Raw genomic sequence first — 27,636 nt, forward strand, 5'->3', positions numbered from 1 at the left:
TGTGTGTATGTTTGTTTTAGTAACCCCTATGCTCTCAGGTTACCTGTAAGTTCAATAGCACCAGGGCGGGGACAGGACAGGAGTAATCATGCTCACCTACACATATATTCACAAGCAGGCTTGTTCTTCTAGAGAACGGCCAATGTGTTCCACGGAGCCTCCAGTCCTCTCTAACCCCCGTCTCTCCCTGGAGTGAGCCACAGATCGCCAACAACTCAAAGGTCAGAGGTCACCTCAACACAGGACTACCAATTACGGAGCGTGTGCAAGGACTTCCATCGTATCCATGGCAATGATCTTCTCTGCGGAACAAGTGGCGTGCGTGTGCGAGGTCCTGTTGCAGAGCGGTCGTATAGATCGCCTGTCCAGCTTCCTCTGCACCCTCCCTCCTTCCTCCTCCTCTTTCTCATGCTGCGTGGGGGGCCTGGAGAGCGTGCTGAAGGCCAGGGCGGCGGTGGCCTTCCACCAGGGCCGGTTCTCTGAGCTGTACTCCCTGCTGGAGGGTTTCCCCTTCTCCCCACGGAGCCACCCACTCCTGCAGCAACTGTGGCTGCGCGCCCGCTACATGGAGGCCGAGAGGCAGAGGGGGCGCCCCCTGGGGGCCGTGGGGAAGTACCGCGTTCGACGCAAGTTCCCCCTTCCGAGGACCATCTGGGATGGAGAGGAGACAAGCTACTGCTTTAAGGTAGGAGAGAGCAGGGGAAGGGGGGGGGCGAGGGGAAGGACAGATTTATTTTAAGTCGCTGTTTCTAGTATATTTTCAAGTGTATAATTACATATGTGCTTAAGCAGGCATACTTATACAGTATATATACGTGTTTAACTACACATATCTAAAATTTAGCAGTAGCTTCATGTCATCAAACAGCTTTAACAGAGCCTACTAGCCTCCAATCATAGCTCTTGGGTCCTTAAATCTACACAGGAAAAGTCTAGAAGTATACTTCGGGAATGGTACTACCGCAAAGCTTACCCCTCACCTCGGGAGAAACGGGAGCTGGCAGCTGCTACCGGTCTCACCGCCACTCAGGTGAGCAACTGGTTTAAGAACAGGCGGCAGAGGGACCGGGCAGCCCACAGCAACACAGACAGTGGGTGAGTTACCGTGACAACTCCCACCATGGTGAGTTCAACTTATCCAGACAGTGACAACTCTGACCATGTTGAGTTCAACTTCCCCTTGTCCTTCGTGACTGTGATGTAGTAGGCCCTACATGTTCATTTCACTTCCTTCCTCCAAGTTGCAAGTCTTGTAGTGTAACACTGTCCTCTGTTAGTACAAACAAGGAACTGACTATTGTTTAAGATTTGAATAATTGTAAATCACAAATAATCTAAATATAAGTGTAATTGTCATTATTAGATTATAAATTCCCTCTGTATAATCCACTCCGCTGTCTATTCTCTTCTCAGGGATCAAGAAAGTTTTGAATGTCCTAGAGACTTCCACCATATAAGGACACCAGGCCATCCTGCGTCCGACACTGACCTCTCACCTCCCGGTAGCCCCAGCCGCATCTTCTCTTGTCCCCCACGCCTCTCCCACCCCCCTCCCCTCAGGTACATGTCAGGAGGAGCCTTTTGATACTCTAATCCATTCACTGAGGATTGTTAACGTTTACTATTACAAGGCTATTTTTATTATGTGTTAATGCTCGACTGCCAATATAGTTGATGAATGGTATCGTGTCAAGGCTTTGCCAGAATTAAATTGTATTACCCTTTTATTGTTGAATAAATGTCTGTCAATTTTCAGACCCTGTCTACATGTTAAATCAACACAATACAATTATTTTGAACTGGAATTGACAAAAAAAAAAAAACGTTATTCACCACATCTTACTATTTTACTGGTTAAATATGTGGGAGGAGCAGATTGAGAAGTTTACAGACATTGAAGCTTGGCTTTCCAACCCTGTTCCCGGAGAGGCACCATCCTGCAGGGTATCTGCTCCAACCTGACCTCCAGGAAGGCATCTCTCCAGATGCAGGGAAGGAGAGATAACCCTCAGTAAGGCGTCTCTCTAAGTATAGGGTTAGAGCCCTATGATAAAGGGTGCCAGCTACTCAGATATTAGTGAAGGCAGGAAACATAAGGATGTATGTGTCCATGTCATGGTTAAACCTCATCACATGGACAGACATGGTAGCAGGCTCTGCAGGCCTGAAGGTAAGGCCACAACCTCCTCACCGGCTCAGGGAGCTTATTGCATATGACCCCGGGTCAGCAGGAGAAATACACAATCACAAGGATACTGACATGAGAACTGGTACATACGCACGCACAAACACACAACGGCGCGCACGCACACACACACACACACACACACACACACACACACACACACACACAAGGTAAGGCTCAATGATATTGTAAGACTATTCAACAGTTCACACAAACACACTTAACTAACAGACATGTATCTCCAGCAGTTTTTCTTCACAAGTTACCAGAGAAGATCTTCCGTGGCTCAAGCTTCTAACACACCCGTCAGTGCTCCACCCTGACTTCCAGTATGCATGTGAGACACAACTGAGGATTTCCGTATGTATGAATGTTTATGAGTCTGAATGTTTATGTGTGTATTCTAAATCCCAGAGACGATCTGAACCAAGGTACCAACCCAACCTGCCTCTCAGAATCATCTCGTCTTCTGGTCCATTTGTTAAGGAGGCAGAGATTTAGGCCCGTATTTAGGCTGAAGTGGGCTCCTCAAAGTCCTGGAACGCTGAGTTCCTGGCCTCGGCCGAGGTGAGAGGAGGCCCCAGGCAACCTTCTGTTCCGTGAGCCAACCTTCTCAGGTCTAGCAGCTCTGTGGGATGGCCGGGTCCAGGAAGCATTCCGGCCCGGTACAGGTGGGGGCTAGAAGCCCAGGTACTCTGCCAGGAACACGGCCAGGATCCTGGTGAGGTTTTCCACCGTGGGCCGGTGCATGTTCTCCTCGGTGTCATCCAGAGTGTGCCAGAAGGAGGGGAATGGGGTGGCGATGATGTGGAGCACGGGGACACCTGGCAGAGGGGGGGAGGCAGGGGGGAAACAAAGAAGGCGAAACAGGTGTCAAATGTAATCCTAAATAGCAATATATGTATTTATACATATTAATACAAACACACACACCTTTGTTTAGGAAGGGGATGTGGTCGTCCTGAACGGGGCCAAAGTACACATCCTTCCTGAAGTAAGCCTGCTCAGAGGGGTGGGAGGTTAGAAGACCCTGTCTGTGGAGGCGCTTCTCTGAAAGACGGATGGAGCGAGGGAAGAAAGTAATTCATCTGTCATTATTTATTATACAGAGGACACAAAACTTGACCTTTCTCTGGCGGCCCTGTGTGTGTGTTACCAGCAGAGATGAGGCGGTCGAACCATCGGGCGGTGTTGTCAAAGTGGTTGACAATCAGAGGATCTGGCGCTCCAAGCAGATCTAATAGAACAAAGAGATCCTGAGGAGAGGGGGAAGGAGAGGAGGTCAAAATAAACAATAACAGTGGAGCGAGCGAGCGAGCGAGCGAGCGAGAGAGAGAGAGAGAGAGAGAGAGAGAGAGAGAGAGAGAGAGAGGGGGTAAAATATTGAGTACAAAACTAGGACACACAAAACATACACACAGTCTCACCACGGCCTGCAGCTGGGTGGTGTGTGTGGAGCCAGGGGGGTGGGGTGTTCGTGCCATGCGCTCAGCCAGGTGTCGTGAGCCATACAGGGAGTCAGTGTCGGTCCATTCCTCAAATGACTCCTCGCCATCAAAGAACACCAGCTGGAGAGTCACTGCTGGGCCCTGTGAAGGGAGGGAGGAGGAAGAGAGGGAGGGATGAATATAGAGAGGGGGGTGGGGAGGGGGAGGGAGATGGAGATAAGGAGGGAGGGGAATAGACAGATAAAGAGGTGGGGTGGGAAAAGAGGGGAGAGAACAAAGTGGTGAGACGTAAGGCAACCTGAAGATGACACACTGAGGGGATTCTTTTCTGCAATAATGGTGCAGTATGTGTGTGTGGGAGTGTGTGTATGTGGGAGTATGTGTGTGTAAGTGTGTGTATTCCTGGCTCCTATAGATCATGGTCTCAGTAGGGACACTGCTTAAGAGAGGAGGCTGCTGATCTCACTAGTCATTCTCTCCAGTCAGCACTTTCTACAGTACACTTTGAGCAAGGTGGTGGAGATGCGGAGGAAGAAAAGAAAGGATATATGGGTAGGAAAGGATGGAGAGGAGATTGCTCTCAAACACAAAAGGGACAGGCCTCCCCCAGAGCCCTCCAGGCGCCCCCCAGCCTCCTCCCAGACATGGCACCTGCTGTTTGAGGATCCGTAGCTGCTCGTCCAGCGCAGTGGCCAGCTCCAGGATCATGGCACAGGGCACGGCCGAGTCGCTGGCCCCAAGGAACAACCTGTGAGGGGCCCGGGGATCCGGGGGCAGAGCCTTGGAGTCGTAGTGGCAGGTCAGCAGCAGGCGCCGCGGGGCAGAGGGGTCGAGGGTCGCGATGATGTTGGAGAAGGTCACCTGACCCCTGGGGGTCTTCGGAGAGGAAAAGGAGTCCATTTCTACAGTCCAACCAGCGGTGAGGGAGTAGAAGGTGGAAGTGATGTGCTGGGGGAGGAGGAGGGGGGGGCAGAGGAAGAAGAAGAGAAGTAGAGAGGGTCAAGCAGGAGAACAATGAAAGGAGGATAGAAACATGAGTGAAGTGTGTGTATACCTGGCGTACAACCTGGCTACCCTTGGAGCCAGGTAGTCTCTCAACCAGGATGGGTCTCAGGTAGGTCTCCCAGAGACGAGCACCGTCCACCTGGGACGCCAGGCGACGCACTTGGGCGGGAGAGGACTTACTGGGCTTGTGGGAGAACTGGAGGAGAGGAGGGGGAGAGAGAAAGGAGGCGGGAGAACTTGATGAGTGATGGATGAAGCAGGTTGAACAGGACAGCAATTAAGCTGGTGTCTCTTGAGGACAATCCTGAACCATGACTTGAGATATGTTTACTACATGGATCCACTTAGTTTTTTCTTTGTTGACACAAACATCGTAGCTTTGGAGTCACGCTTAAAACATTACTGAGCTATTACAAATGGATAAAAAAAAATGTGGTTAATAAGTTACCTTGTCTTTGGTTAGGTCCGCAAACGGGGCTCTGTTGAACCTGCTGATGTTCGGGTCGTTGGCTAGGTACAACCCCAACACAACGGCCAGAGTCAACACACCGAGGAGACAGAAGACCAGTACACGGGCTCGAGGCATCCGCATTCGGTCACATCCTGGGACTGCGCCGCCGTTGTTTGCCTGTGTGGACTTATACCGTCGACTAGATCTCGACATGATTAATTTGATTTATACCAGCAAGTTTGGTTCAAGATTTAAAGAGAATAGTCTCCAATCCTCTCTCGGTGTTTCAATGACAGCTGGTTTAAGTAGTCGCAATACACTTTTAGCTACGTGTCAGTATACGGGCAGACGTCGAGAGGAATTTGCACCAATTAGGTTGTTGCTGAATCCGCCGTTTCACAACATGTCTCATTTTAAAGTTCTAGTATACCTACTTGCAGCAGGACAATTCTAGCTTTTTATGGCTCACAATAGCTCGAAATCCGCTACGCCCTGATCCTATTCCTGAACAATGGGCTGTCGTTCATAGCTTCTAGTAACATGAACTTATTAGAACCGAACGTGTCATTCAGAAATATATATTGTGTTTGTTTTGATGTAGTAATAGTTCTACATATTTCTTAGACATCTATATTCTGTCAAGGATTACAGGAGACCTTGTTCTTTAGGCGCCAATGTCAATTCTCCACATTCTCTGTCCCTATATTATCTTCAGAAACTAGCCTCTTCGATGTGATGTAAACCTTTGTCGATTCAGTCAAGTTGCTTGCCAGTACTGCATTGACTGTCTTTGAAAAAGCAAGGTTTTTAACTTCTGTACAGTCATATTTCACGACCCATCTTCAACCCATCGATGGGAATTTTCTTACAGCGCTGGGTTGGCGCAAACCGAGATTGATTTCCGGGTTTCGTATTACGTCCAGTTGCACATGACCACGCGTCAAATGACTAGTTTAAAGTGACATGGATAAAATAGTTCCATTGTCGCAGACTGACTGGGAGTTTTGGGGGAGGGGGGTTTGTTTGAGAAACAATCCGTTGTCTACTGTAGACAACACCACCATCAAGTAGTTGAAAAATATATAAAGTAGATACAAAAGAGCAACAAACAACCATTAGGAAAGATTTTAATATATTTTTCTTATAAAATAATGAAAACATAATTTACATTTTTAAATGTACACGCATTGATACAACATCCCCCCGACGTAAAAGACAGAACGCTCAACCAGAAGTTTCGTCTACGCATTGAGCTCACCTGCTACGTGCAGAAGTACCCAACACAAAGGAAATGAAAAAAGAGAAATAAATCATCAAAACAGGATCATCCAGATCAGCTTTGTACACAGAAATAAAAACACAGTACCCTCTGTTTTTCAACGCTGTAAATTACTGGTTTGGAAAAAGTTGCCAATTGTATTCAAAAATAAATTATCAAATATTAAACAAACAAAAAAAGAATAATCATAAGATTTACTATTAAACTTTTTGTATTACCATCTGTGATTTGTGCAAGTGAAACATCAATGCACCAATCTATGCTCAACATGTATATTATTATTATTAGGTGTTTTTTGTGTATTTCTTTTTTTTTTATACCATAGTTAAAACAAATAATAAAAAAATGTTTACTCTTTAAAACACCCCTACCCCTCTACACACAAATCAACAAATGAAAGATTAAGACATTGCAGATATCAGATTAAGATAAATGAAGCTTCACTGGTCTATGAATGTGTACTGGTATAGTTAATGATGTGTGTGTGACAGAGTTGAAAGATGAGGCAGTGCAGTGAGAGAGATGATATTAATGGTATACGATGGGGTCAGGAGTAGATTGAAGTCAGATGACCGTCTTTGGGAAGGCAGTGATGTGTATGCACAATTCAGTGGGACAAGGAGCTAGAAAGAGCCTCTTAGCTAGTTGGTGTGTGTGTGTGTTCATGTGTGTCTGAATTGGACCTGAGTGCATGGTGGAGGAAGAGCAGGTCTGTGTGTGTGTCTGTTATTAGATAAGGGGAATGAGATGTGAGTGGATGTTCTCCTGGAGGGGGGGCTTCAGGTTGAATCAGAGTAGACAGAAGATGTCACAACAGCCACCTGTGGAGGTGATGAGTGATTCACCTGTGGAGGTGATGAGTGATTCACCTGTTCAGCTGACTGCTCTTCATACCGTAGGTAGATACAGGCAATGACACACCACCTGTCACACACATTCCCAAGATGGCTACCCTCACCTCCATTTAACCAGGAGGACAGCCTCAGGGAGACACTACAATCTGAATGAAAAAATAGACTCAGTTAGATAATATAACCTGGCTCGCTCCCCCTAGTACAAATAGTGTATTTGTGTTGAAGAATCTCAGCACTGAAAGGATACTTTGCGACTGGGTTTAGTTAAACTCACGTTCTACCCTAACATCCAGCTCACACAAATGCCCACGCACAACCGACAGTGTTGAATGTCAAGAGCTGTGTACATTTAGTTTTGTTCTGAAGAAAGAATAGGTGACGACATGAACCGCAGAGACACACACGTGGCATCATCTCACAGGTGAGACTTGAAGAGATGTGACAGTATTAAAGAGACAGGGTCTGGCAGAAGATGAAAGGGTGCGAATGTGTCATGCCTGTTTCCAGATATTTTTGTGAGATTCAGTGTTTTACAAGGTTTGGTTATTTTCTACATTGTATAACCAAGAACATCAACAACCTAGACGAAATAACTATTCTGGCAGCTGTAAATATGTAAAACAATTATCCAGTAGCTTTAATCTGAGATGACTTCACTGATCAAAAAAAAAAACAGAAAAAAGAAGACAAATTAAATAAAAAAAGAAGACAAATTAAATTGAAAAACAAAAATAGTCAAAACTATAAATTGAGATATGGTGGCGTTATCACTGAGTGTCTCACACTGCCCATCGTTTGAGATGTCCTGTTTGACTATCTGGAGTATGATGTAGTCAGGAAAGACTCCAGGTCCTACATCAGCATGTTCTTTCATTTGACAGTCAGCTAACTCTGAATTGAAACACTCTGTACCTCTTTTCCCTCTCTCACCATCACACACTTACATTATAACATGTAGGGTTTTAAACCCAACTCTAGAAAACTGTCACATGTTCACAACACTCCACAGAAAATCCTCCTCTTCACCCAGTTCACTGAGTGGGTCTGCCCTCAATGATGCTGCAATGGCTATTCTGTGAGTGTTGTTGATGTACCCTACAGACACACACATACACTCACACAAATGCAAACACAAACACACCTTTATGACACACACACCTTCCTCAGGTCCGGTTTCTCAGTACAGTATGAGCGTGTGGGAGTCTGTCAGAGAAGGCTGCCCCACACTTACAACTACAGTACCACGTCTTCAGACTCCCGGTAAATTCTGGGAGTTGGAGATTTTTGGCGTCATGGCTTCAGGAACAGTATTAGGCCTCTCCGGGTGATCTAGCTAGTGTTGTAAAGTTCACTGTCCCACCGTTGCTCCTCTGCTATTGGCTGCTGTCAGATCAAGAGCAAGGGAAAGACTTCAGGTATAAAAATAAAAAGAGGCAGAACAACAGAGGGGGGAGGAGGAAAGGAGAGAGGGAGGGATTCTCTGTTGACAGAGTTTGAAAGGGCCTGTCTCCAACAGGCTTGAGTCTCCAGTTTGAGGGTTTCTTAGATAAATTCTACTGTCAGCTTCTACCCGGTTCAACTGAGCTCTACTCTCTTCTCCTCCGTTGCTGAAAGCCGTGTTCACAGTCTTCACATCTTTTTTTCCTGCCAAACTCTTTTGGTCTCTTGCTGGCCTGCTTACATCACTTCCCCTTCACCCAAGGCCACTTCCTGTGTCTGGTGTGTAATATCACAATCCAGTCTGAGTTCAATTCCAGTTTTTTGGGGGTTGGTCAAACATGTGACCTCACTTCCTCTCTGCTGGCGTGCCGGTGAAGAGCATGCTGAACTTGCGTAGCTGCTCGCTGGCCGACTGGCTCTCCTCCTGCAGGCGCTGGTTGTTCTGTCTGAGGTTGGCCATTTCTTCCAGGAGCATGACCTTGTCCTGCTTCTCCTAGAGGAAGGAAAGAGAGAGAGACAGAGAGAGAGACAGACAGAGAGAGAGACAGAGAGAGAGAGACAGACAGACAGAGAGACAGAGAGAGAGAGAGAGAGACAGAGAGACAGAGAGAGAAAGCAAAACATGGTTTAGTATGCTCAACTACTTTCCGGCTGCTTCCCTGTCCTGGCTGCTGTTCTCAGGTCTGTTGTTACCTTCTCCAGGTCAGTGTTCAGCTGCTTCAGCATCACCTCCAGGTGGTACATCCTCCCCGACAGGTCGTTAGGGACCTCATCACTGGACACACACACGTTAGTTTTAATGCACATCCACATTAAATTATATGTTAATATCGTTCCCATGAAGGTCAGGTGTTAAGAGGGGTAGACATGTTCAACAGGTATGCATGTGTGTGTGTCGACACGCTGCCTTGGTTTACTATACACAGCTTAGTTTCACTAATACCGTGAAAGCACACAGGCCCTCAACTGTTTCGTAAACATAAAGGACACTCCTTAGTAACCACGCACTACAATTCCCATGGAACCACAGGGTGGCACTGTGACCACAGGTACAGTTTCTCCCAGCAACATCGTGGTAAGTTTGAGTGCACAGGCAGCGGCTCTATGACATAACGAGCATGCACTTTCTTACCGCTACTGGCATATAGTAGCTTCCTCGAGCAAAACGTGCATAAACAAGCATCAGGCTCTCTCAGTTTCTTGCACCAACTGCCAAAAGGCTCGCCGTCTCTACCTTCTTCTATCCACGCCCAGCGCCATTTATTTTTGAGTCATTTATCTGTGGGTAGGACATCATCCCCAGGCTTCATGACATGCTTTCACCGACAACGCTAACGTGACCTATGGATCTCATTCACACTGTGTTGCCAGGACCCGCCCTGCTCTGCTTCTGATAGGCTTGTAACGTTAGTTATAGCTGCGTTCCTCTCATATGATTGGTAGGGGACTCGAAAATATTAAAGTTCCCAATTTTTCTCATGGCCGCACACCGGACATCCGGCACGGTGCCGGAATACTTTAAGCCCTGAGTCTGTGTGTAGCTTCATGTTTATGTGTGTGATTGTATGTATGTATGTGTGTGTGTGTCTTACCCGCTGAAGGTCGGGGTGGTGCGTGGGGTCTGTGGGGTCTGGAACTGGACAGGAGAGACAACGGGCCTCAAGTCTGGACCGCCGAGGGGCTCGGTCAGCGAGAAGAGAGACACGGCTCTTTGAACTAGGAAACACACACACACACAGAATGTTATGTGTACATCCTGGTCTGACTTATGTGCTGCAGTCCACCCTCCCTCTCCAGGGACAAGCCTCACTGCCAGGCTCCTCCACCCTGAGGCTGTACTGTGGGGGAGACAGGGGGGAGGCCAGGGCAGGGGGAGACAGGGGGGAGGGACAGATGGAGAGAGGAGAGCAGGTGTCTGGTGCTGAGGTCCCTCCATCTCTGGGACAAGAAGAGTACTCTGATAAGACATGGCACACACATACACAATCTCACAATCTCTCACTCCCTCCCTGTTCCTCCCTCTCTCCCTCTCTCCCTCTCTCTCTCACCTTCGTAGGCCTTGGCAGCGCTGACCAGGCTGGACCACTCCAGGCCGCAGGCCGTGTCAGGGAGGGGCATGAGGCCCGGGTCCAGCCTCCGCAGGGGGGGCAGCCGGTCCTTCACCTCGGTCAGGGACAGCTCTGACGCAGACAGGGGCACTGGAGGGGGGGGTGGGGGGGCTGTGGTTACTCACCCACAAACTACAGAATTAAGATTCGTGTTTCGCTGTGGAATTTGTGTTCCTCTCCCTTAGATGATTTTACAATGACCGAGTTTGACCGTTTCGACTTCCATGTTAAGCACATGTACTTCCTGGTCTACTTCCTGTCTCATCACATCTGCTTCCCGTCTAACCCTGCAGGGGGGAGGCGAACCCGCCCCGGCCGCTTCGCTCACCCTTCTTGTTGGAGGCGTGGTTGGCGTGGCTGGCGCCGTGGGCGTGTCTCCGCGTGGGCAGGGTGCAGGTGAAGAGCAGGTCGCTCTGCGCGGCCTGGCCCTCGTACAGGGGGGCGGAGCTAGCAAAGCTGGCGTCCCTGCGGCCGCTGCACAGAGACTCGTCCGAGAACGTCCTCTGGAGAGTCCGTCTGGGAGACTGGGGTGGGGGGGGGGAGTCATTGTGTGTATTTGTGTGTGAAAGGCAGAGAGAGAGAAAGAGAGAGGCAGAACGAGTGTCTGTGTGAACGAGAGACACACAGAGAGAGAGTGACTAAGAGAGACATTGAAAGAGAGAGAGAGAGTGAGAGTGTGTCTTACTGGGTCTCTCTGTCGCTCCGTTTCTCCAGGGTTGTCCATGATGATCAGCTTCTTCAGGTCGTCCTCGATGGTGCTCTTGTGCGATCGCCGTGGTGACCGTAGGTCCCTTAGCGACGCTCGGAGGCGAGGCTGACCAAACACGTTTTTAGAGTTCCCCTCCACCTGCCTGAACACACACCACAGTTACTGCTGGCTTAGAAACAATGAGAAACATGTACATAGTTAAACAGTTATAAACTGAGAGACATGCATTAAATAGTTAGAAACTGTTTATAATTAGGTGTCTTGGAGATCCCAAAAAAGTGAATAATCGGACAGTACCAGTTATAAACATGATCTTTTCAGTAAAAAGATGATTTATGTCATTAACATATGAACAGCTATAACATTACAACAACAGTCATAACAGCTGGGAGGAGTAACAGTCATAACAGCAGCCTACTTCTTGCTGTTGCTGTCAGAGCAGGATATTGTGGGAGTGTTTAAAGGCGAGGGGCCGTTGTCCTCTTGTTGCCAAGCGCCCGGCCGACCCTTGCCATAAAAGGTCTTGGGGGCGGAGCTGGAGAGAGGGGTGGGGCCTAGTTGTGAGGAAGTGGGTGTGGCCGTGGAGGCTCGTACTGGGCGGGGCTTCTCAGCTGCAGGCGTCCTGTAGCCCTGAGGGGTGTAGCAGGCCCTGGGGGGGGGGGAGGGGGAGGGGGGCAGATGTCAGTAAAACATCAACTCATTGTCTGACATTTTTTACATGAAGGCATATTCTGACATGAGACATGTTCTTTTGTTGTAGGTTAAATACTGTAGTTCTATCAATTAACATGTAAACACAGGCACACACACACACAAGCTGTTGGGAGCACTCACAGTTCAAACCTCTTTTGTTTTACGACCCAATTCCTCTCCGGTGGAGCAAAAGGGCCAGCGACCCAGCCAGCCCTTTCATCTATCATCCCCCCATACCTCCATCTTTCCTCTATCACCCCCCCCATACCTCCATCTTTCCTCTATCACCCCCCCCATACCTCCATCCTTCCTCTATCACCCCCCCCATACCTCCACAATTCCAACCATTCTTCGAAGCATAAACGTATTTAGACCTTAAAGCTTCTTCCTTTCTGACCATCTCTACACCAACATCTATTACACTCTTCAGTCATCCATCCTTCCCCTCCATTAGTCCATCCATCCATCTCTCTCTCCCCCCTTCTCTTCATCTCTGCCTCCACTGGTACCTGTATAATAGTGTCCAGCCAGCTGAGTGCTTCACTGCTCCCCCAGTGTGCATCCTGTAGTTCAGTAGTCTGTGGTGTGTGTGTGTCCTGTAGTTCAGTAGTCTGTGGCGTGTGTGTGGTCAGTCAGACTACATCCAGACTGTCTGGGGGGTTGGAGTGATGATGATGAGGGGGTCTAACATCCAAATCCTTTAATCTCCCTAAAGCATATATATGTGTGTGTGTATGTATGTACACTCCTCCATGTTAGGGAGGGGCTGGGTGGACAGCCAGGCCAGCTGTCAGAGTAGAGCAGGTCTGCATGTGCGGCAGGATTAACCCTTATCCTGAACAACCTCCACTCCTCTCTCTATACCATGTCTACTTGTCTAGCTCCACATCTGTGTGTGTGTGTGTGTGTGGCACACACCTGTGTTTGAACGGGTCTGTCTTGTCGGCGCTGGAGCCAGGGGGCGGGAACGTCCTGGTGAAGTATCCCTTGTTCTGATTGGTCGATCCAGGCATCACTGGTGATGACTCGTGTCTTCGCCCATCCCCTCCCCCACCACCCCGTCCTATAGGAATCTCCTGCAGTCCACTATAGGGTGCCTGGGGGTGCAAGGCCTTGTGCGATTGGTGGTTGGACTGGTTGCTGTGGCGACCAGGGGTGTAGAGAGTGGGGGCGTCTATGCCGCTGTCGCTCGACCCCCCCTTATTGAGTAGCTCGGGGTCAGGTTCTGCCGGGTCGCTAAGGCATCCACCAGAACCCCCGCCTCCTCCAACGCCCCGGTCCCCGACGACCCCCCCGTCGGACCACCGCTCGTCGCTATGGTTACTGGAGGCGTTGCTGGAGAGGGTGTTGCTGCTGGAGTGACTAGAGTACTGGGTCTCCCCCTGCAGAGAGAGAGAGAGGAGGGAGAAAAAAAAGAGACAAGAAAAATTCAGACAGGAGCCAGACAGGAGGACCAGGTATGTGAGCCAGACAGGAGGACCAGGTATGTGAGCCAGACAGGAGGACCAGGTATGTGAGCCAGACAGGAGAACCAGGTATGTGAACCAGAGAGAGGCAGTAGCAGACAGACCTTAGAGTGTCTGTTGGGAGAGTCCTTCCCTGGGATGTCCTGCCTGGCCGTCCTCCTCTGCCCTCCCCCTGCTCCTCCCAGCACCGCCCCCGGGCCCCGCGGTGACGGAGCAGGGACGTGCCACAGCGGCTCTGGGCAGAGAACACACACACACCGCAAGGATTAAACACACCAAATTGAAGTGGTTCAAAACTCAAACTGAGCTATGGACCTACATCTAGGTATGAGGGAAAAGAGGATTAAATACTTACATCCAGTGACACACACACTGGATTCTGAAACCATGGCGATGAGAGTGGATGAGAGCGTGGCTGTCTGTGTATGCACACTGTATGATGCATGTGTGTATGTACTGTATGTGTTAGGTGCATGTGTGTGGGTGTGACCGTATGTGTGTGTGTGTGTGTGTGTGTACCTGTCTTGCTGCGCTCCATGGTGCTCTCCTGGCTGGTGAAGCCAGAAGACTCTCCACTAGAGGTGATGTCCAGAGTGAGGTGAGGCTCATACACCAGCAGGGGGCGCTGTCCAGCCCCGTACCTAGAGACACACACACACACACCCACAGGAGAAGAGATTAGACATCAAATCGCAAAACACACACACGTGGATCAAATAGACAGAGCAGATGGCAGCATAAATAGGCAGACTAAAACCCAAACACAAATGGTTTCTATAGTGTGTAAGGAGCTGTGTGTGAGGGGACTGGTGTGTGTGTGTTTACTGTTGCTGCAACTGTCTGGGCTCTATGAAACATGTTCCTCAGGTTAGACAGGATGAGCCGCACAGGTCAAACCACAAAGAGAGAGAGAGACATAGAGAGAGAGACAGAGAGAGAGACAGACAGAGAGAGACAGAGAGAGTGTTGCAGAAAGCGATAGACAGGTGGCAAGAAAGAGAGAATGAGAGATAGAGCATAAGTAAGAAAGAGAAAGGGTTCCAGACAGGAGACAGGCAGACAAGGAACACTAACCTGTCAGGTGAGGGTTTGTAGCGTACAAAGGGCCCACTCAACCCTGGCCCCCCCGGCCCCGCCAGGGCCCCCAGGCCAGGCGAGGGGGAGGAGAAGCTGGCTGAGGGGTTGCGGTAGGGGAACCCTCTGTCGCCCCCCACTGGTGATATGCTGTAGTGGTTCTCTGGGTAGCTGACTGGCCTGGAGAGCAGACACGCACAGGGAGAAACACTTGAGAGAGAGAGAGAGAGAGGGAGAGAGAGAGAGAGAAGGAGAGAGAGAGGGGGGGGAGGGAGGGAAAGAGAGGGGAGGAGGGAGGGAGAGAGAGGGAGGAAGATATAGAGAGGTGAAGGAAGGAGAGAGAGGAAAAGGAAAGAAAGAGAGAGCTAGTGAGAGTTTGTGAGGGTGACAGAGATGTGTCTACCTCTTGCTGAGGTGCTGGGGCTCCCTGTAGGGCACTGGCACCAGGGTCTTTTGGGAGCGGGGCAGGGCTTGAGGAGGGGGAGGCCCCTTTGGGGTCCAGCGCTGGGGTGGAGTAGCACTGTGGAGCCCCGGGGGTCCGGGGGGGCTGTCCCAACGCCAGGCAGGGGGGCGGGGGGAGGGGCGGTAGCCTGCGGCGATGGGCTCAGGCTCAGGCTTCTGCTCCATGGTCTTCATCTCATACTCCTCAGTACAGCCCCTGAGACACACACAGACAGACAGGCACATTACTATCAGTACTACAACATTAACACATAGTGCCTACTTCTAGATGGTCAGAGATGTGAAAGCTCACACACACACACACACACACACACACACACACACACACACACACACACACACACACACACACTAATGAGCTCCCCAGACAGACAGAAACAGATGATTGGAACATCAGGACTCTCGCTCCCTGTGAAGCATGGTCAGGAGTGTGTGTGAGTGTGTGTGTGTGTGTGTGTGAGTGAGAGTTTGTGTCTGCGTGCGACAATGCAAACCAACGCCTGTTACAAGCTGCGGGTATGTCTATCATAAAATCAATCATAAAAACTACTTCAAAGCAACTACCCTAAAATGGCGAAATGAGCTGCTCCACCCCAGTAGTGCTTCAGTGTTAGTTCAGCTACTAAATAATGGATTGTTCCACATAGCAGTCTCCAGGGGGATGCTCTCCTCTGCTCTCCCATTAGGAACCAGACAGCTTTATTAGATACAGGCTAACCCAGCAAAGCATGGCAGGGGGAAGTCCTGAAGATCTCCACCCATGAGTTCATCAACATCAGACACGTGCGACACCCTGTATCATCACCCACCACCAGGACCACAGGAACTCCTGTCATTCATCCATTATTCAGGACCTCAATAGTGTTACTGGCACTTATGAGGAGGCATCAACCAAACACATCTCTCCACCACTCTCCCTCCATCTCTCTCCCTATGACTCCCTCCATCTCTCTCCCTATCACTCCCTCCATCTCTCTCCCTATCACTCCCTCCATCTCTCTCCCTATCACTCCCTCCATCTCTCTCCACCACTCCCTCCATCTCTCTCCCTATCACTCCCTCCATCTCTCTCCACCACTCCCTCCATCTCTCTCCCTATCACTCCCTCCATCTCTCTCCCTGTCACTCCCTCCATCTCTCTCGTGTCCAGGAGAAAGAAAACAACTGAGAGGAAAAGAAGAGGGGAGAAAGACAAGGAAAGGATTGAAAGAGGAAAGAGCAAGTGTGTGTGTGTGTCATATCAGTCCAGGATTACTAGTCCCCTGTCCCCGGCTCGCCTGCCTGGACACACTAAACCCTGCTGCTACACAGCACTGTAAACAACACAGCCACTGGAAGAACACACACTCAAAAAGAAATGTGTTTCCCAGCATGGCATACACACTGCCTACTTACACAATGATCCCATCTTTTACTATATTCCAAACACACACACACCTACTAACCTCAGAGAGAAAATCCCCATGCCCACTGAAGAGGCGACTCCATTGGATTGCTGGTGACAGTTTGGGCTCTCTAACACACAGGATTTCGCTCACACACACCTCTCTCTCTATAACTCTGCCTGTCGCTTGTCCACAGCTCAGAGAGGGAGAGGGTGAAGTGCGAGGAGAGACTTTCCTCCTCTCTCTCTCTCTTTCTCGCTCTCTCTCTCTCTCTCGCTCTCTCTCGCTCTCTCTCCACCCACTCAGCCTCTAACACCTAAGAGGTGTTCAGACATGTCATATCATCACAGCTCTCCGACAACACAACACACACACAACCTCTCACACACTTCCTCTCTTGCTCTATACCTCTTTCTCTTTCTCTCTCCTCCCTTTCCTGTCATTCATTCGCAGGGCGTCATGCATTTTTAATTAATCGCCCCTTTTTATTTATTTATTTCTCTCTTTCTGCAGATTCCAGCTCTTAATCTCCCGCAATCTGTTTTCCTGGCAGACCACAGCAGACATAAGGGGTGGGGGGGGGGGGGGGGGCGGGGGCAGAGAGACAGAGAGAAGGGGTGAAAAGAAATACAAGACTCTAATTATCAACTGCTCCAACGGCACAGCACAGTGGAAGTGGGCTGTGTGTGTGTGTGTGTGTGTGTGAGTGAGTAGACCGTCAGACACACAGCAGTGAGCTTGCTCCAGATTAAGTTGGGGCTCCGAAACACAGTAATTGTGCCTGGATGCTTGATCTAGCAGTGGTTAGATCGCTTTCATGTGGAAGGCAGTTTAATTACACTAGTTAAATCGCCTTTGAGACCCCCCCCCCCCCCCCCCCCCCCCACCCCTGTACCCACTGTGTGCGGCTCTCTGTAAGGTTCAACACCACACTGTTCCACTGAGCTCATTACAGTCTGGATCCAAGACCTTCTACCACATAAGAGACTGGAGGAGATGGAGGGAGGAAAGAAGGAGAGCAGGGGGTGGGGAGTCAAAGAGAAAGAAAGTGAGAAAAAGGAGAGAGAAAGATTGAGATATCAAGAGATAGGCTTAAGGAGGTAGAGGCACGTAGTTACATCACATGACTCTCTCTTTCCTTCACACTCTTCTCTTTCACTTGGTTCTCTCCAGCTTTGACACACTCCCTTCTTTCTCCTCCCTCTTTCACACTCTAATTATCTGCTCTCTCTCCCTCTTTCACACTCCCACACAACAATCCCTGAACAGAGATGTCTGGCCACCATCTCGGCCCTCTGTGTGTGTGTGTGTGTGTGTGTGTGTGAGAGCGCAGCAAAAGTATTTGAAGACACTAGGACTCGACTGCCAATTTCATCCACATCTCCTCACACACTCTGAGCCTCGACCTCACACACTCTGAGCCACGCCCTCACACACTCTGAGCCACGCCCTCACACACTCTGAGCCACGCCCTCACACACTCTGAGCCACGCCCCCACACACTCTGAGCTTCGCCCTCACACACGTACCTGCGTGGCCCCCCCTCCTCGTATGGAGGGATGATGACCACCTTCACAGTCACCGACGTCCTCAGCAAGTCAATCATCTGCTCGTGGGTAAGCGTCACTGCGGCAACCTTACAGATCTCCACCAATCGGCTGCCCTGCCTCAGACCTGCCTGCCAGGCGAAGCCGTACTCCTCCACCTTGAGCCAGAATCAAGATGTTACAAACTGCTTTGATTTGGAGCCAGTTCAAAACAGCACGAGGATTAGACTAATCCATCTGTAAAACACTTAACGACTTGTGTTTTCTTGTTTGTGTAGATGTAACAGCAGGTAGTCTAGACTGGTGTGTGTGGATGTAACAGCAGGTAGTCTAGACTGGTGTGTGTGGATGTAACAGCGGGTAGTCTAGACTGGTGTGTGTGGATGTAACAGCGGGTAGTCTAGACTGGTGTGTGGATGTAACAGCAGGTAGTCTAGACTGGTGTGTGTGGATGTAACAGCAGGTAGTCTAGACTGGTGTGTGTGGATGTAACAGCAGGTAGTCTAGACTGGTGTGTGTGGATGTAACAGCAGGTAGTCTAGACTGGTGTGTGTGGATGTAACAGCGGGTAGTCTAGACTGGTGTGTGTGGATGTAACAGCGGGTAGTCTAGACTGGTGTGTGTGGATGTAACAGCGGGTAGTCTAGACTGGTGTGTGTGGATGTAACAGCGGGTAGTCTAGACTGGTGTGTGGATGTAACAGCGGGTAGTCTAGACTGGTGTGTGTGGATGTAACAGCAGGTAGTCTAGACTGGTGTGTGTGGATGTAACAGCAGGTAGTCTAGACTGGTGTGTGTGGATGTAACAGCAGGTAGTCTAGACTGGTGTGTGTGGATGTAACAGCAGGTAGTCTAGACTGGTGTGTGTGGATGTAACAGCAGGTAGTCTAGACTGGTGTGTGTGGATGTAACAGCAGGTAGTCTAGACTGGTGTGTGTGGATGTAACAGCAGGTAGTCTAGACTGGTGTGTGTGGATGTAACAGCAGGTAGTCTAGACTGGTGTGTGTGGATGTAACAGCAGGTAGTCTAGACTGGTGTGTGTGGATGTAACAGCAGGTAGTCTAGACTGGTGTGTGTGGATGTAACAGCAGGTAGTCTAGACTGGTGTGTGTGGATGTAACAGCAGGTAGTCTAGACTGGTGTGTGTGGATGTAACAGCAGGTAGTCTAGACTGGTGTGTGTGGATGTAACAGCAGGTAGTCTAGACTGGTGTGTGTGGATGTAACAGCAGGTAGTCTAGACTGGTGTGTGTGGATGTAACAGCAGGGGGTCTGAAGCAGCACCTCGGCCACAGTGCCGTCCAGGCGGACGTGGAAGCCCAGCTGGCCCAGACCATTCCTCCTCAGGGTCATGTCCACCGTCTCACAGCCCACTGTCAGCGCCTGGGGGGGGCGGAGGAAAGGTGGCAAAGTGTTCAGGAGGGGGGGGGGGAGGCATCAGGATAAGGACTTACCAAGTAATTTCTCATTAAACATTTCCAGTCATCCGTCAGACTGCCAGCACTTATGTACTGATGAAACATTTACACTACTGAAACATTCATCATGTTGAAACATGCACTATGTGGCAGATCGAGGCAAATACTTCCCCTTTCTCTGCTCTGCTCTGGACAGTCTATTCACTTCTACTGACAATGCATCTCCCTACAGATCACCCCGGGCCCCTCTCACCCCCCATCAGGTGAGCCCTCTGTGTGACCTCTCACCTTCAACCTCTGGACCACCTCCCTGATGTCCTGAGCGCAGCCCTCGGGCATCCTGACGGCGATGTGGTCCCCGCGCCCGTAGAAGATCTTCAGCGCCAGCCGCTCCGGCGTCCAGCCAATCACGTCGGCGCAGAAGCAGTTGAACACCACCTCCTTGGTGGCGCAGTCGGCCAGCAGGACGTACTCGGCCGACAGGCCCAGGGCGCACGGGATCTCGGCCGCGCCGCCGCTGAAGTCCTGCGCCAGCGCCCTCCACGCCACGGCGCCGGCCGCGCCCAGCTCCGCCCCCTCGCGCGCCCGCGAGCGCTCCCTCTTCTTGGACGCCAGGGAGATGAGGTTGTTGAGCTTGCCGGCCGAGTCGAGCGGCGTGCCGCTGGCGCAGTTCTCGGCCAGGTCGCGGAGGTACTCCTGCCGCGTCCTGGTCGCCATGGCGTGGAACTTCTGGGACTTGTGCGCGGCGTTCTCGGCGTTGATGACCTTGGCCAGCAGGAAGCGGCGGAAGGCCTCGGGGTCCCGGAAGGTCACGCCCACAGGGATGGGCGGGCCGAAGGAGGGGACGTCCTTCATCCTCGTCACGGCAACGCTGCGGAGAGGCGAGAGGGTTTGAGGAGGAGTGTGTGTGTGCGTGCGTGTGTTTGAGTGTCTGAGGAAAAAAGAAAACTAGCTTGATAGACAGACAGTACAATTAAACAGGTCTGTACAGAGCTGTACTTCTCAGCTTAAAAGAGAGAAAGTGGGGTGGTGTGTGAGAGAGTGTAAGGGAGTGTGGGGTCAGATGGCTGAGCGGTTAGGGAATCGGGCTATTAATCAGAAGGTTGCCGGTTCCATTCCCGGCAGTGCCTAAGGACGTTGTGTCCTTGGGCAAGGCACTTCACCCTACTTGCCTCGGGGGGAATGTCCCTGTACTTACTGTCAGTCGCTCTGGATAAGAGCATCTGCTAAATGACTAAATGTAAATGTAATGTAATGGAGTGTGCGTACCTGTAGCAGGGGTTGTCGGAGGCGGGGCTGTGCACGCGGACTATGACGAACACGTGCTGGAAGTGAGACCTGATGTTCTGGGGGGTGAAGGGGAGGGCACCGGGCTCCTGGAAGATCACCGTGACGATGTCGTTCCCAATGTGACGCTTCCTCAGCAGCTACGACAGGGGGACGGAGAGAGGAGGAGGGAAGAGAAGGAGGAGAGGAAAGGAGAACGAATCAGCACTCGCTGAGTGTGCCACCATAGGTCACAACAGGCACACTGAATCCCAAACTGTTCGACCAGTGTGCTATCAGGAACATGGAGAAGAGAGAGAGAGAGATGGAGAGATATCGAGTGATGTAGAGAGAAATTGAATAACAGTGTGTGTTCATTTCATGTTCCATTTCTGGTACACAGACAGTTGGGTTGTTGAGTGTGTGTGTGCACGTGTGTGTCGGTTGCACATTGACAAAGCGCCTGCTGTGTGTGTGTGTTGTGGATCTCGCCAACCCTCCCTCCTTCTGTACCAGTGTGACAGTATCAGTTATATAAGCCAGCCTGCAGTTTAGCCACACACGCACTCCAATTCAAAGTGCCCTCACAAACTCACACGCAAACGCACAACACACACGCATGAACACCAACACGTACACACTGGTTCTCCCCGGGGGGGTGTTGCTGGTACTCATGTCCACAGACGAGAGCTCAGCCTGGCTCTGGTCTGCCGCCAGAGAGCCTGCAGACAGGATGGAGATCCTGCAGGCCCCTGTCTGTGTCTCTCTCTGTGTCTCTCTCTCTGTGTCTCTCTCTCTGTGTCTCTCTCTGTGTGTGTCTCTCTCTGTGTGTGTCTCTCTCTGTGTCTCTCTCTCTGTGTCTCTCTCTCTGTGTCTCTCTCTCTGTGTCTCTCTCTGTGTGTGTCTCTCTCTGTGTGTCTCTCTCTGTGTCTCTCTCTGTGTGTGTCTCTCTCTGTGTCTCTCTCTCTGTGTCTCTCTCTCTGTGTCTCTCTCTTTGTGTCTCTCTCTTTGTGTCTCTCTCTGTGTGTCTCTCTCTTTGTGTCTCTCTCTTTGTGTCTCTCTCTGTCTCTCTCTCTGTGTGTATCAGCCGTTCTTTTTCCGTGTGCGTCTCTCTTTATCTGTCTCTCTCTCTGTGTCTCTCTGTGTATCGGTCTCTCTTTCTGTGTGTGCATCTCAGTGTTACTCGCTCGCCCTCCCTCTCTCAGTGGGACCTTCCAATGTTTGCTCGGAGCATCAGGACCCTCCATCTCTCGCTCTCTTCTCTGCCCCCCTATCCATCTCCATCTCATACATTCCCTCTCTGCTCTGTGCCTCACATCTACAGTATAAAGATCGGATCTGACGCACTCGCTCTCTCCCACTCTCTCTACCTCTCCTCTCCCTCTCTCCCACTCTCTCTCTCTCTACCTTTTCCACTCTCTATACCTCTCCCACTCTCTCTCTCTCTACCTCTTCCACTCTCTCTCTCTACCTCTCCCACTCTCTATCTCTCTACCTCTTCCACTCTATCTCTCTACCTCTTCCACTCTCTCTCTCTCTACCTCTTCCACTCTCTCTCTCTCTACCTCTTCCACTCTCTCTCTCTCTCTCTCTCTCTCTCTCTCTCTCTCTCTCTCTCTCTACCACTCTCTCCTTCTCTCTCTACCTCTCCTCTTCCATCTCTCTGTCTCATCCCGTTGGGTAGCATTCACAATAACACACCACCACCTTGTGGCCAGTCAGGAGAAGTGCGTCTCTGATGCATGTGCTTCTCCACCTCTGGATGGAGTCCCTGTGCTGCGTGTCAATTGATGCACTGTGCACACTCGTGCACACACACACACACACACACACACATTGAGGAACATTAACCTTTGCTTAGCTATCTTTCTACTTTGCAAAAACAAACAGCAAATCACTGTAGTCACTAGTTAACATGGTGAATTTGCATACAATTATGATAAACACACACACACACACACTAACACACACCAGCTTTAAGCAGTGAGCTAAACTTACGCTCTCCTCACACACGCAAGTCCTCACACTTGCATAACACATGCATAAAAACTGCACTACACAGACACGTACACACACACACACACACAATAAAGCCCTGAAGTTTTATGGCAGCTTTATTTAAAGCTGAGAGAGAAAATCTAGAAAAACTTAAGAGACCAAGGATTTGGGTTAACCCCACCCTTGTTGGAACGAGCTTGAGAGAGGAAGAGAGAGGGAGAGAGAGAGAGAGAAAAAGATGAAAAGCCCATTCACTAGAGAACAAAAACACAATAAAAACTAGAGAGAGGGGGAATGAGAGAAGTCTCTAAAAGAGACGAGCGAGAGAGAGAGACAGGCTCTATTTCATGATAAGCTCCCCCAGTTTCCACGAGACAGCCTTTATGAGCCCTGCTCCTCTACAGTAGTCTCTGCTCATCCCAGTTTCCACGAGACAGCCTTTATGAGCCCTGCTCCTCTACAGTAGTCTCTGCTCATCCCAGTTTCCACGAGACAGCCTTTATGAGCCCTGCTCCTCCACAGTAGTCTCTGCTCATCCCAGTTTCCACGAGACAGCCTTTATGAGCCCTGCTCCTCTACAGTAGTCTCTGCTCATCCCAGTTTCCACGAGACAGCCTTTATGAGCCCTGCTCCTCTACAGTAGTCTCTGCTCATCCCAGTTTCCACGAGACAGCCTTTATGAGCCCTGCTCCTCTACAGTAGTCTCTGCTCATCCCAGTTTCCACGAGACAGCCTTTATGAGCCCTGCTCCTCTACAGTAGTCTCTGCTCATCCCGCAGGGCACAGACACTCACATTGTCTGGACACACGTGCGTGCGTGTGTGTGTGTGTGAGTGCATTAGAGTGTGGTTGCATGCACGTGTGCGTGTGTGTAGATGTATGTGTGTGTGCTTGTGTTAGGTTGCATGCATGCGTGCCTGTGTCCTACCTGCTGGGGGTTGCTGGGCATGTATGGCAGCATGGTGGAGACATGGAACATGACCTCATAGCCCTGGTAGGTGGTGTAGAGGGAGTGGGTCCCTGTGGAGTCAGCTGTGAGGGGGGGGGGGGTATAGAGGGATGGAGGGAAAGAAAGGGAGACCAAGGGAGGCATAGGGTGTAGGAGTGAGAGGGAGATTTAATAAATTAGTCATCTCCAAAAAACAAAGTGTGTTAGAAATACACACATTTCAGAGGAATATAATTCAAGCAATACCAGGTGCCAGGTCCACACACACACACACACACTTACTCTTGGTGTCGAGCTGTGCGGCGTACTTGGTGAAGCCGCGCAGGCACACCTGCTCTCCCAGCAGGCTGAGGAAGGAGCTGAAAGCGGGCGTGGCCTCCTCGTTGTTGTACATCTCCTCCTCGGTGCTCTGGCCCGCCCTGCACAGCAGCACGCCCACCTTGTGCTTCTGACTCAGCTGCAGGGGGCACCCCAGTTAGTACACACACACACAGAGGCATACACACACACACAGAGAGGCATACACACACACACACACACAGAGAGGCATACACACACACACACACACACACACACAGAGAGGCATACACACACACACACACACACACAGAGAGGCATACACACACACACATACATACATATAGGCATACACAAACATCCAGGCATGCACGCACACACAGGCTAACACATACATACTGTATATACAGGCACACACACACACACACACACACACACACACACACACACACACACACACACACACACACAGGCAGGTATATACACATAGGAACACACACATACAGACACAGCTGACACAGCAGATAGCACAGTGAGAGTCTCTGATTCAATTTAGAGAGATTAAGCAGCCAAATATTACTCAGGCGTACTGTAAACACACACACACACCCCTCCAACCACATACTTCTTAGTCAGAGAAAAACTGTAACACCTGAACGACTGAGTCTCCTTCTCTCTTGACCTTTGGGAGTCTATAAAAGCCTCACGTGCACACACACACACACACACAGTCCTCCCCCCAGCTTACCCCCTGCTCGTCCAGTTTGAGGAGCTGCTCGGTGACCTTGGGCGTGCTGAGGGCCAGGCGGAGGCAGGGCACAGACAGCTCTGGGACCACCTGCTCCAGCACCTCCTTCAGGGGCAGGCCTCGCACCGTGCCGTGCCTGCTGGTGGACGCCACCGCGTCCTCCAGGATGCAGCCCCGCAGGGTCACCAGCTGGGGGGGGGGGGGGGGGGCGCAGGATCAATATCGCTGTTGCCATCAGAAATAATCACCATCCCATCACCCATTGCTAACGGTACTGTTCCTGTGTCCCAGTGGCAGAGGGCAGGGTTCAGATCGGCATTGGGAGATAAAACGACAGAGGTGTGTATGGAATGAACAAGAACCTTTTTGATAAGAGTGTTTGATGACGAATACACTGATTAAAGTAGGGTGACGTGAATGTGTTTGGTATTCCAGGACTGACACAGGGTGACTGACTGCACCAAACTTGGATGAACAAAGTGTGTGTGTGTGTCTAAAGCACAGTTGTCCATGAAAGAAGTGTGTGGTTACAGCAGTCTGCTGTGTCAGCATTAACCAGACATCAATGCAGGTCTAGAAAGAGTGTGTGCCCTCAGAGAACTGTGTGTGTGTGTATGTGTGCTCAAAAAGCTGTGTGTGTGTTCAGGGTGCTCAGAGAGCTGTGATGGCTCATTGTTAAACCCAGACTAAGATGATGAGGCCAGGCAGCCATGTAATCCTCCTTAAACAAACATAACAGGGTGTGTGTGTGTGTGTGTGTGTACCTCGCTAGTCCTGACGATGAGCCGGTACTGGTACTGGTCCTTCAGGTCTTTGGTGTCGTCCAGCTTCTCCCTCCTCACACTGACCGCCACCGGGCCCAGCTTCTCATCAGTCCCAAAGTAGTTTGAGTGCTCTGCGCACACACACACGCACCACGCAGGCGAGCACACACACAGAGAGAAAGCAGGACCAATCACATTTGTGAACGTGTCTGGTGAACGCCTGGTGAATGACACTAACAGAGGGTGAAGGAGAAAGAGGAGGAAAGAGGGAAGGGAAAGACGGAGAGAACGTAGTAAGAGAAGGGGTTAACAATGAAGGAGTGGAGAGAGGACAGAGAGAGAGATGACAGAAGCAGAGGTCACGGTGGAGGGAGGAAGAGAGAGGCAGCAGAGCTAGGGAGAGAGAGAGAGAAACAGACAGAGTGTAGCATGTTGTGTTCAGATCAATACTTCATGAATCTAATGAGTGAGAGGATGGAGGACAGCATCTTAGGGACAATGGAACAGCTCCATGACTTCCTGCCAACATCATATCACCTGGATTTATCGGCAAGTGTGTGTGTGTGTGTGTGTACAGCCATGTCAGTGTGTCGGCATGTGCGTGCCGAGCAAGGCCCCCCCCCTCACCTTTCCCATGGAAATACTCTCTGTAGTAGCGCGCCCCCTGGTCCACATGCTCCACGCTATACAGCTGCAGTGAGTCCAGCCGGGTCACCTGATGTTCCACCGGCACCTCCACCACCGACACGCTGGCATTGCTCCTCCTGAGCCAGCCCCCCCTCGCCGCCGCCCCCTCCGCCGCCCCCCCCTCCCTGCCCCGCTCGCCGGACGAGCTGAGGAAGCTGACGTTGCGCTCGCCGTGGCCGCCCGTCTCATTGAGGAAGTGGGGGCAGGTCAGGAGCAGCTGGCTGGGGCCTCCAGAGGGTAGGGGCCCCTCCAGTGGGTCCATGCCCAGGCAGGGTGGCCCGAGGCTGGGGTCCAGGCTGAAGGCAGTGAGGTCCTCGGTGCTGGAGTAGGGTGGGTCCAGGGCTCTGGAGGTGGGGAGGGAGACCGAGGCTGCCGAGGCCCCGGTGGCGGTGTTCCTCCTGGGGGTCACGTAGCCTCGCTGGGCAGCCGCCTCGTGGAGGTCAAACAGGATGCTCTGGGCGTCGTAGTGAACGAAGGTCTTGGGACATACCCAGGATTTGTAGGGGGTGTCGGAGGAGTTCCTGGCCGCCCCTCCCCCGTCCTCCCCCGGCTCCCCCTTGTCCAGCTCGCCCCTGCTGGAGCTGCGGAGCTTCCGGAACAGAGACGACGTGCCCAGAGACGACTCCGTCCCTCCGCTCTTCTTCCTCACCCGGCTCTCCCCTCCTCCCTCCCTCCTGGCCGTCCCTCCCCCCTCTTCTCCCCGTGGTGTGGGGGTGACGGAGTGTCCAACGGGGGCAGAGGAGTCCGGGGCTCGGAGGAGCTCCCCCAGGTGGATGGGGGCGGTGCTGCGCTGGTCGGGCCTCTCCTGCTGGAACTGGCTGAGCATGTCGAAGAAGCTCTGCTCGGGGATGCCCTGGATGTCTATGGAGGAGGTGCTGCCGTACTCCCGGTACAGGGTGCCCCCCGGGCCCCCCGCCACGGCCCTCCACCTCGCCCTCGTCCTGCTCGCTCAGCGTCACCTCGCTGTTGGAGCGTTGCCGTAGCGGCGGGAATGCCCTCAGGATCCGCGGGGAGCCTCGCTCTCCGGCGCGGAACTCTGCGTCCTTGGTGCGTCGCCGCGGCAGCCTGGCCACGCCCCCCCGCATCAGCCCGCCGTCGGAGGGGAAGGCGGACAGGTAGGCGGCAGGGTCGTCTCCGTGGTGGCCGTTGCCGTTCTCCAGGAGCGACTCGTGGGAGTGCTCTCGGCGAGGCGGCCACTCGGCGATCCGGGCGCGCACGCCCATCTTGGGCACGGAGACCCGCGATAGGCTGGTTGGGTCTGAGGAGGCGGGGCCAGCGGCAGGGTGGCCGTTGGGGGTGTGGCGGAAGCCGGCTGCATACTGGGGGGCACCTCCTCCCCCTCCTCCCCCCTCCAGGAGGTCTGAGGAGGTGCAGGTGACTCCTCTGTCTGTAGCTGCTCATGGT

The 27,636-nt window shown here is 51.5% G+C and overlaps 3 protein-coding genes across 5 annotated transcripts in view; 1 reads left to right on the plus strand and 2 right to left on the minus strand.

The window, feature by feature from the left end:
- The first annotated feature begins 134 nt into the window (after positions 1-134).
- Positions 135-1,721, plus strand: six9 (SIX homeobox 9). 3 transcript variants are annotated; one of them, XM_067246331.1, is made up of 3 exons: positions 135-685; positions 926-1,095; positions 1,414-1,721. In XM_067246331.1, the coding sequence occupies exons 1-3, from the start codon at positions 287-289 to the stop codon at positions 1,583-1,585; spliced, it is 741 nt and encodes a 246-aa protein (XP_067102432.1). In that variant the 5' UTR covers positions 135-286; the 3' UTR covers positions 1,586-1,721. The 3 variants fall into 3 exon arrangements, with proteins under 3 accessions (XP_067102432.1, XP_067102434.1, XP_067102433.1); XM_067246333.1 differs by having other exon boundaries at positions 926-1,030; positions 1,414-1,569; XM_067246332.1 differs by having other exon boundaries at positions 926-1,123; positions 1,414-1,516.
- Positions 1,701-5,948, minus strand: qpctla (glutaminyl-peptide cyclotransferase-like a). The gene is made up of 7 exons (XM_067246330.1): positions 5,087-5,948; positions 4,688-4,834; positions 4,285-4,581; positions 3,613-3,774; positions 3,342-3,441; positions 3,119-3,235; positions 1,701-3,009 (listed from the first exon to the last, which is right to left on the minus strand). Exons 1-7 carry the CDS (start codon positions 5,300-5,302, stop codon positions 2,864-2,866), a joined length of 1,185 nt encoding a protein of 394 aa, XP_067102431.1. The 5' UTR covers positions 5,303-5,948; the 3' UTR covers positions 1,701-2,863.
- A 254-nt stretch (positions 5,949-6,202) lies between these two features.
- The window catches only part of sipa1l3 (signal-induced proliferation-associated 1 like 3), a 45,919-nt gene continuing 24,485 nt past the window's right edge, over positions 6,203-27,636 (minus strand). The window contains 22 exon segments of the mRNA XM_067246662.1: positions 6,203-9,155; positions 9,356-9,437; positions 10,255-10,378; positions 10,711-10,860; positions 11,099-11,294; positions 11,456-11,621; positions 11,898-12,128; positions 13,091-13,554; positions 13,743-13,873; positions 14,158-14,279; positions 14,713-14,892; positions 15,116-15,370; positions 18,089-18,264; positions 19,390-19,488; positions 19,812-20,394; positions 20,793-20,950; positions 23,716-23,819; positions 24,019-24,193; positions 24,782-24,970; positions 25,546-25,676; positions 26,173-27,145; positions 27,147-27,625. Coding sequence (XP_067102763.1) covers positions 9,009-9,155; positions 9,356-9,437; positions 10,255-10,378; positions 10,711-10,860; positions 11,099-11,294; positions 11,456-11,621; positions 11,898-12,128; positions 13,091-13,554; positions 13,743-13,873; positions 14,158-14,279; positions 14,713-14,892; positions 15,116-15,370; positions 18,089-18,264; positions 19,390-19,488; positions 19,812-20,394; positions 20,793-20,950; positions 23,716-23,819; positions 24,019-24,193; positions 24,782-24,970; positions 25,546-25,676; positions 26,173-27,145; positions 27,147-27,625 — 5,315 coding nt within the window. The 3' untranslated portion in view covers positions 6,203-9,008.

Source organism: Osmerus mordax, chromosome 11, assembly GCF_038355195.1.
Source record: "Osmerus mordax isolate fOsmMor3 chromosome 11, fOsmMor3.pri, whole genome shotgun sequence".
NCBI classification, from domain to species: domain Eukaryota; kingdom Metazoa; phylum Chordata; class Actinopteri; order Osmeriformes; family Osmeridae; genus Osmerus; species Osmerus mordax.

Excerpts from the sequence above, each read along its gene's own strand:
- six9 (XM_067246331.1), top strand. The coding sequence starts at position 287 with ATGGCAATGATCTTCTCTGCGGAACAAGTGGCGTGCGTGTGCGAGGTC. Across the intron at positions 686-925 it reads AGACAAGCTACTGCTTTAAG|GAAAAGTCTAGAAGTATACT; the intron begins GTAGGAGAGAGC and ends AAATCTACACAG. Across the intron at positions 1,096-1,413 it reads CACAGCAACACAGACAGTGG|GGATCAAGAAAGTTTTGAAT; the intron begins GTGAGTTACCGT and ends TTCTCTTCTCAG.
- qpctla (XM_067246330.1), bottom strand. The coding sequence starts at position 5,302 with ATGTCGAGATCTAGTCGACGGTATAAGTCCACACAGGCAAACAACGGC. Across the intron at positions 3,442-3,612 it reads CCACCCAGCTGCAGGCCGTG|GATCTCTTTGTTCTATTAGA; the intron begins GTGAGACTGTGT and ends CCCTCTCCTCAG. Across the intron at positions 3,236-3,341 it reads CGACCGCCTCATCTCTGCTG|AGAAGCGCCTCCACAGACAG; the intron begins GTAACACACACA and ends TCCGTCTTTCAG.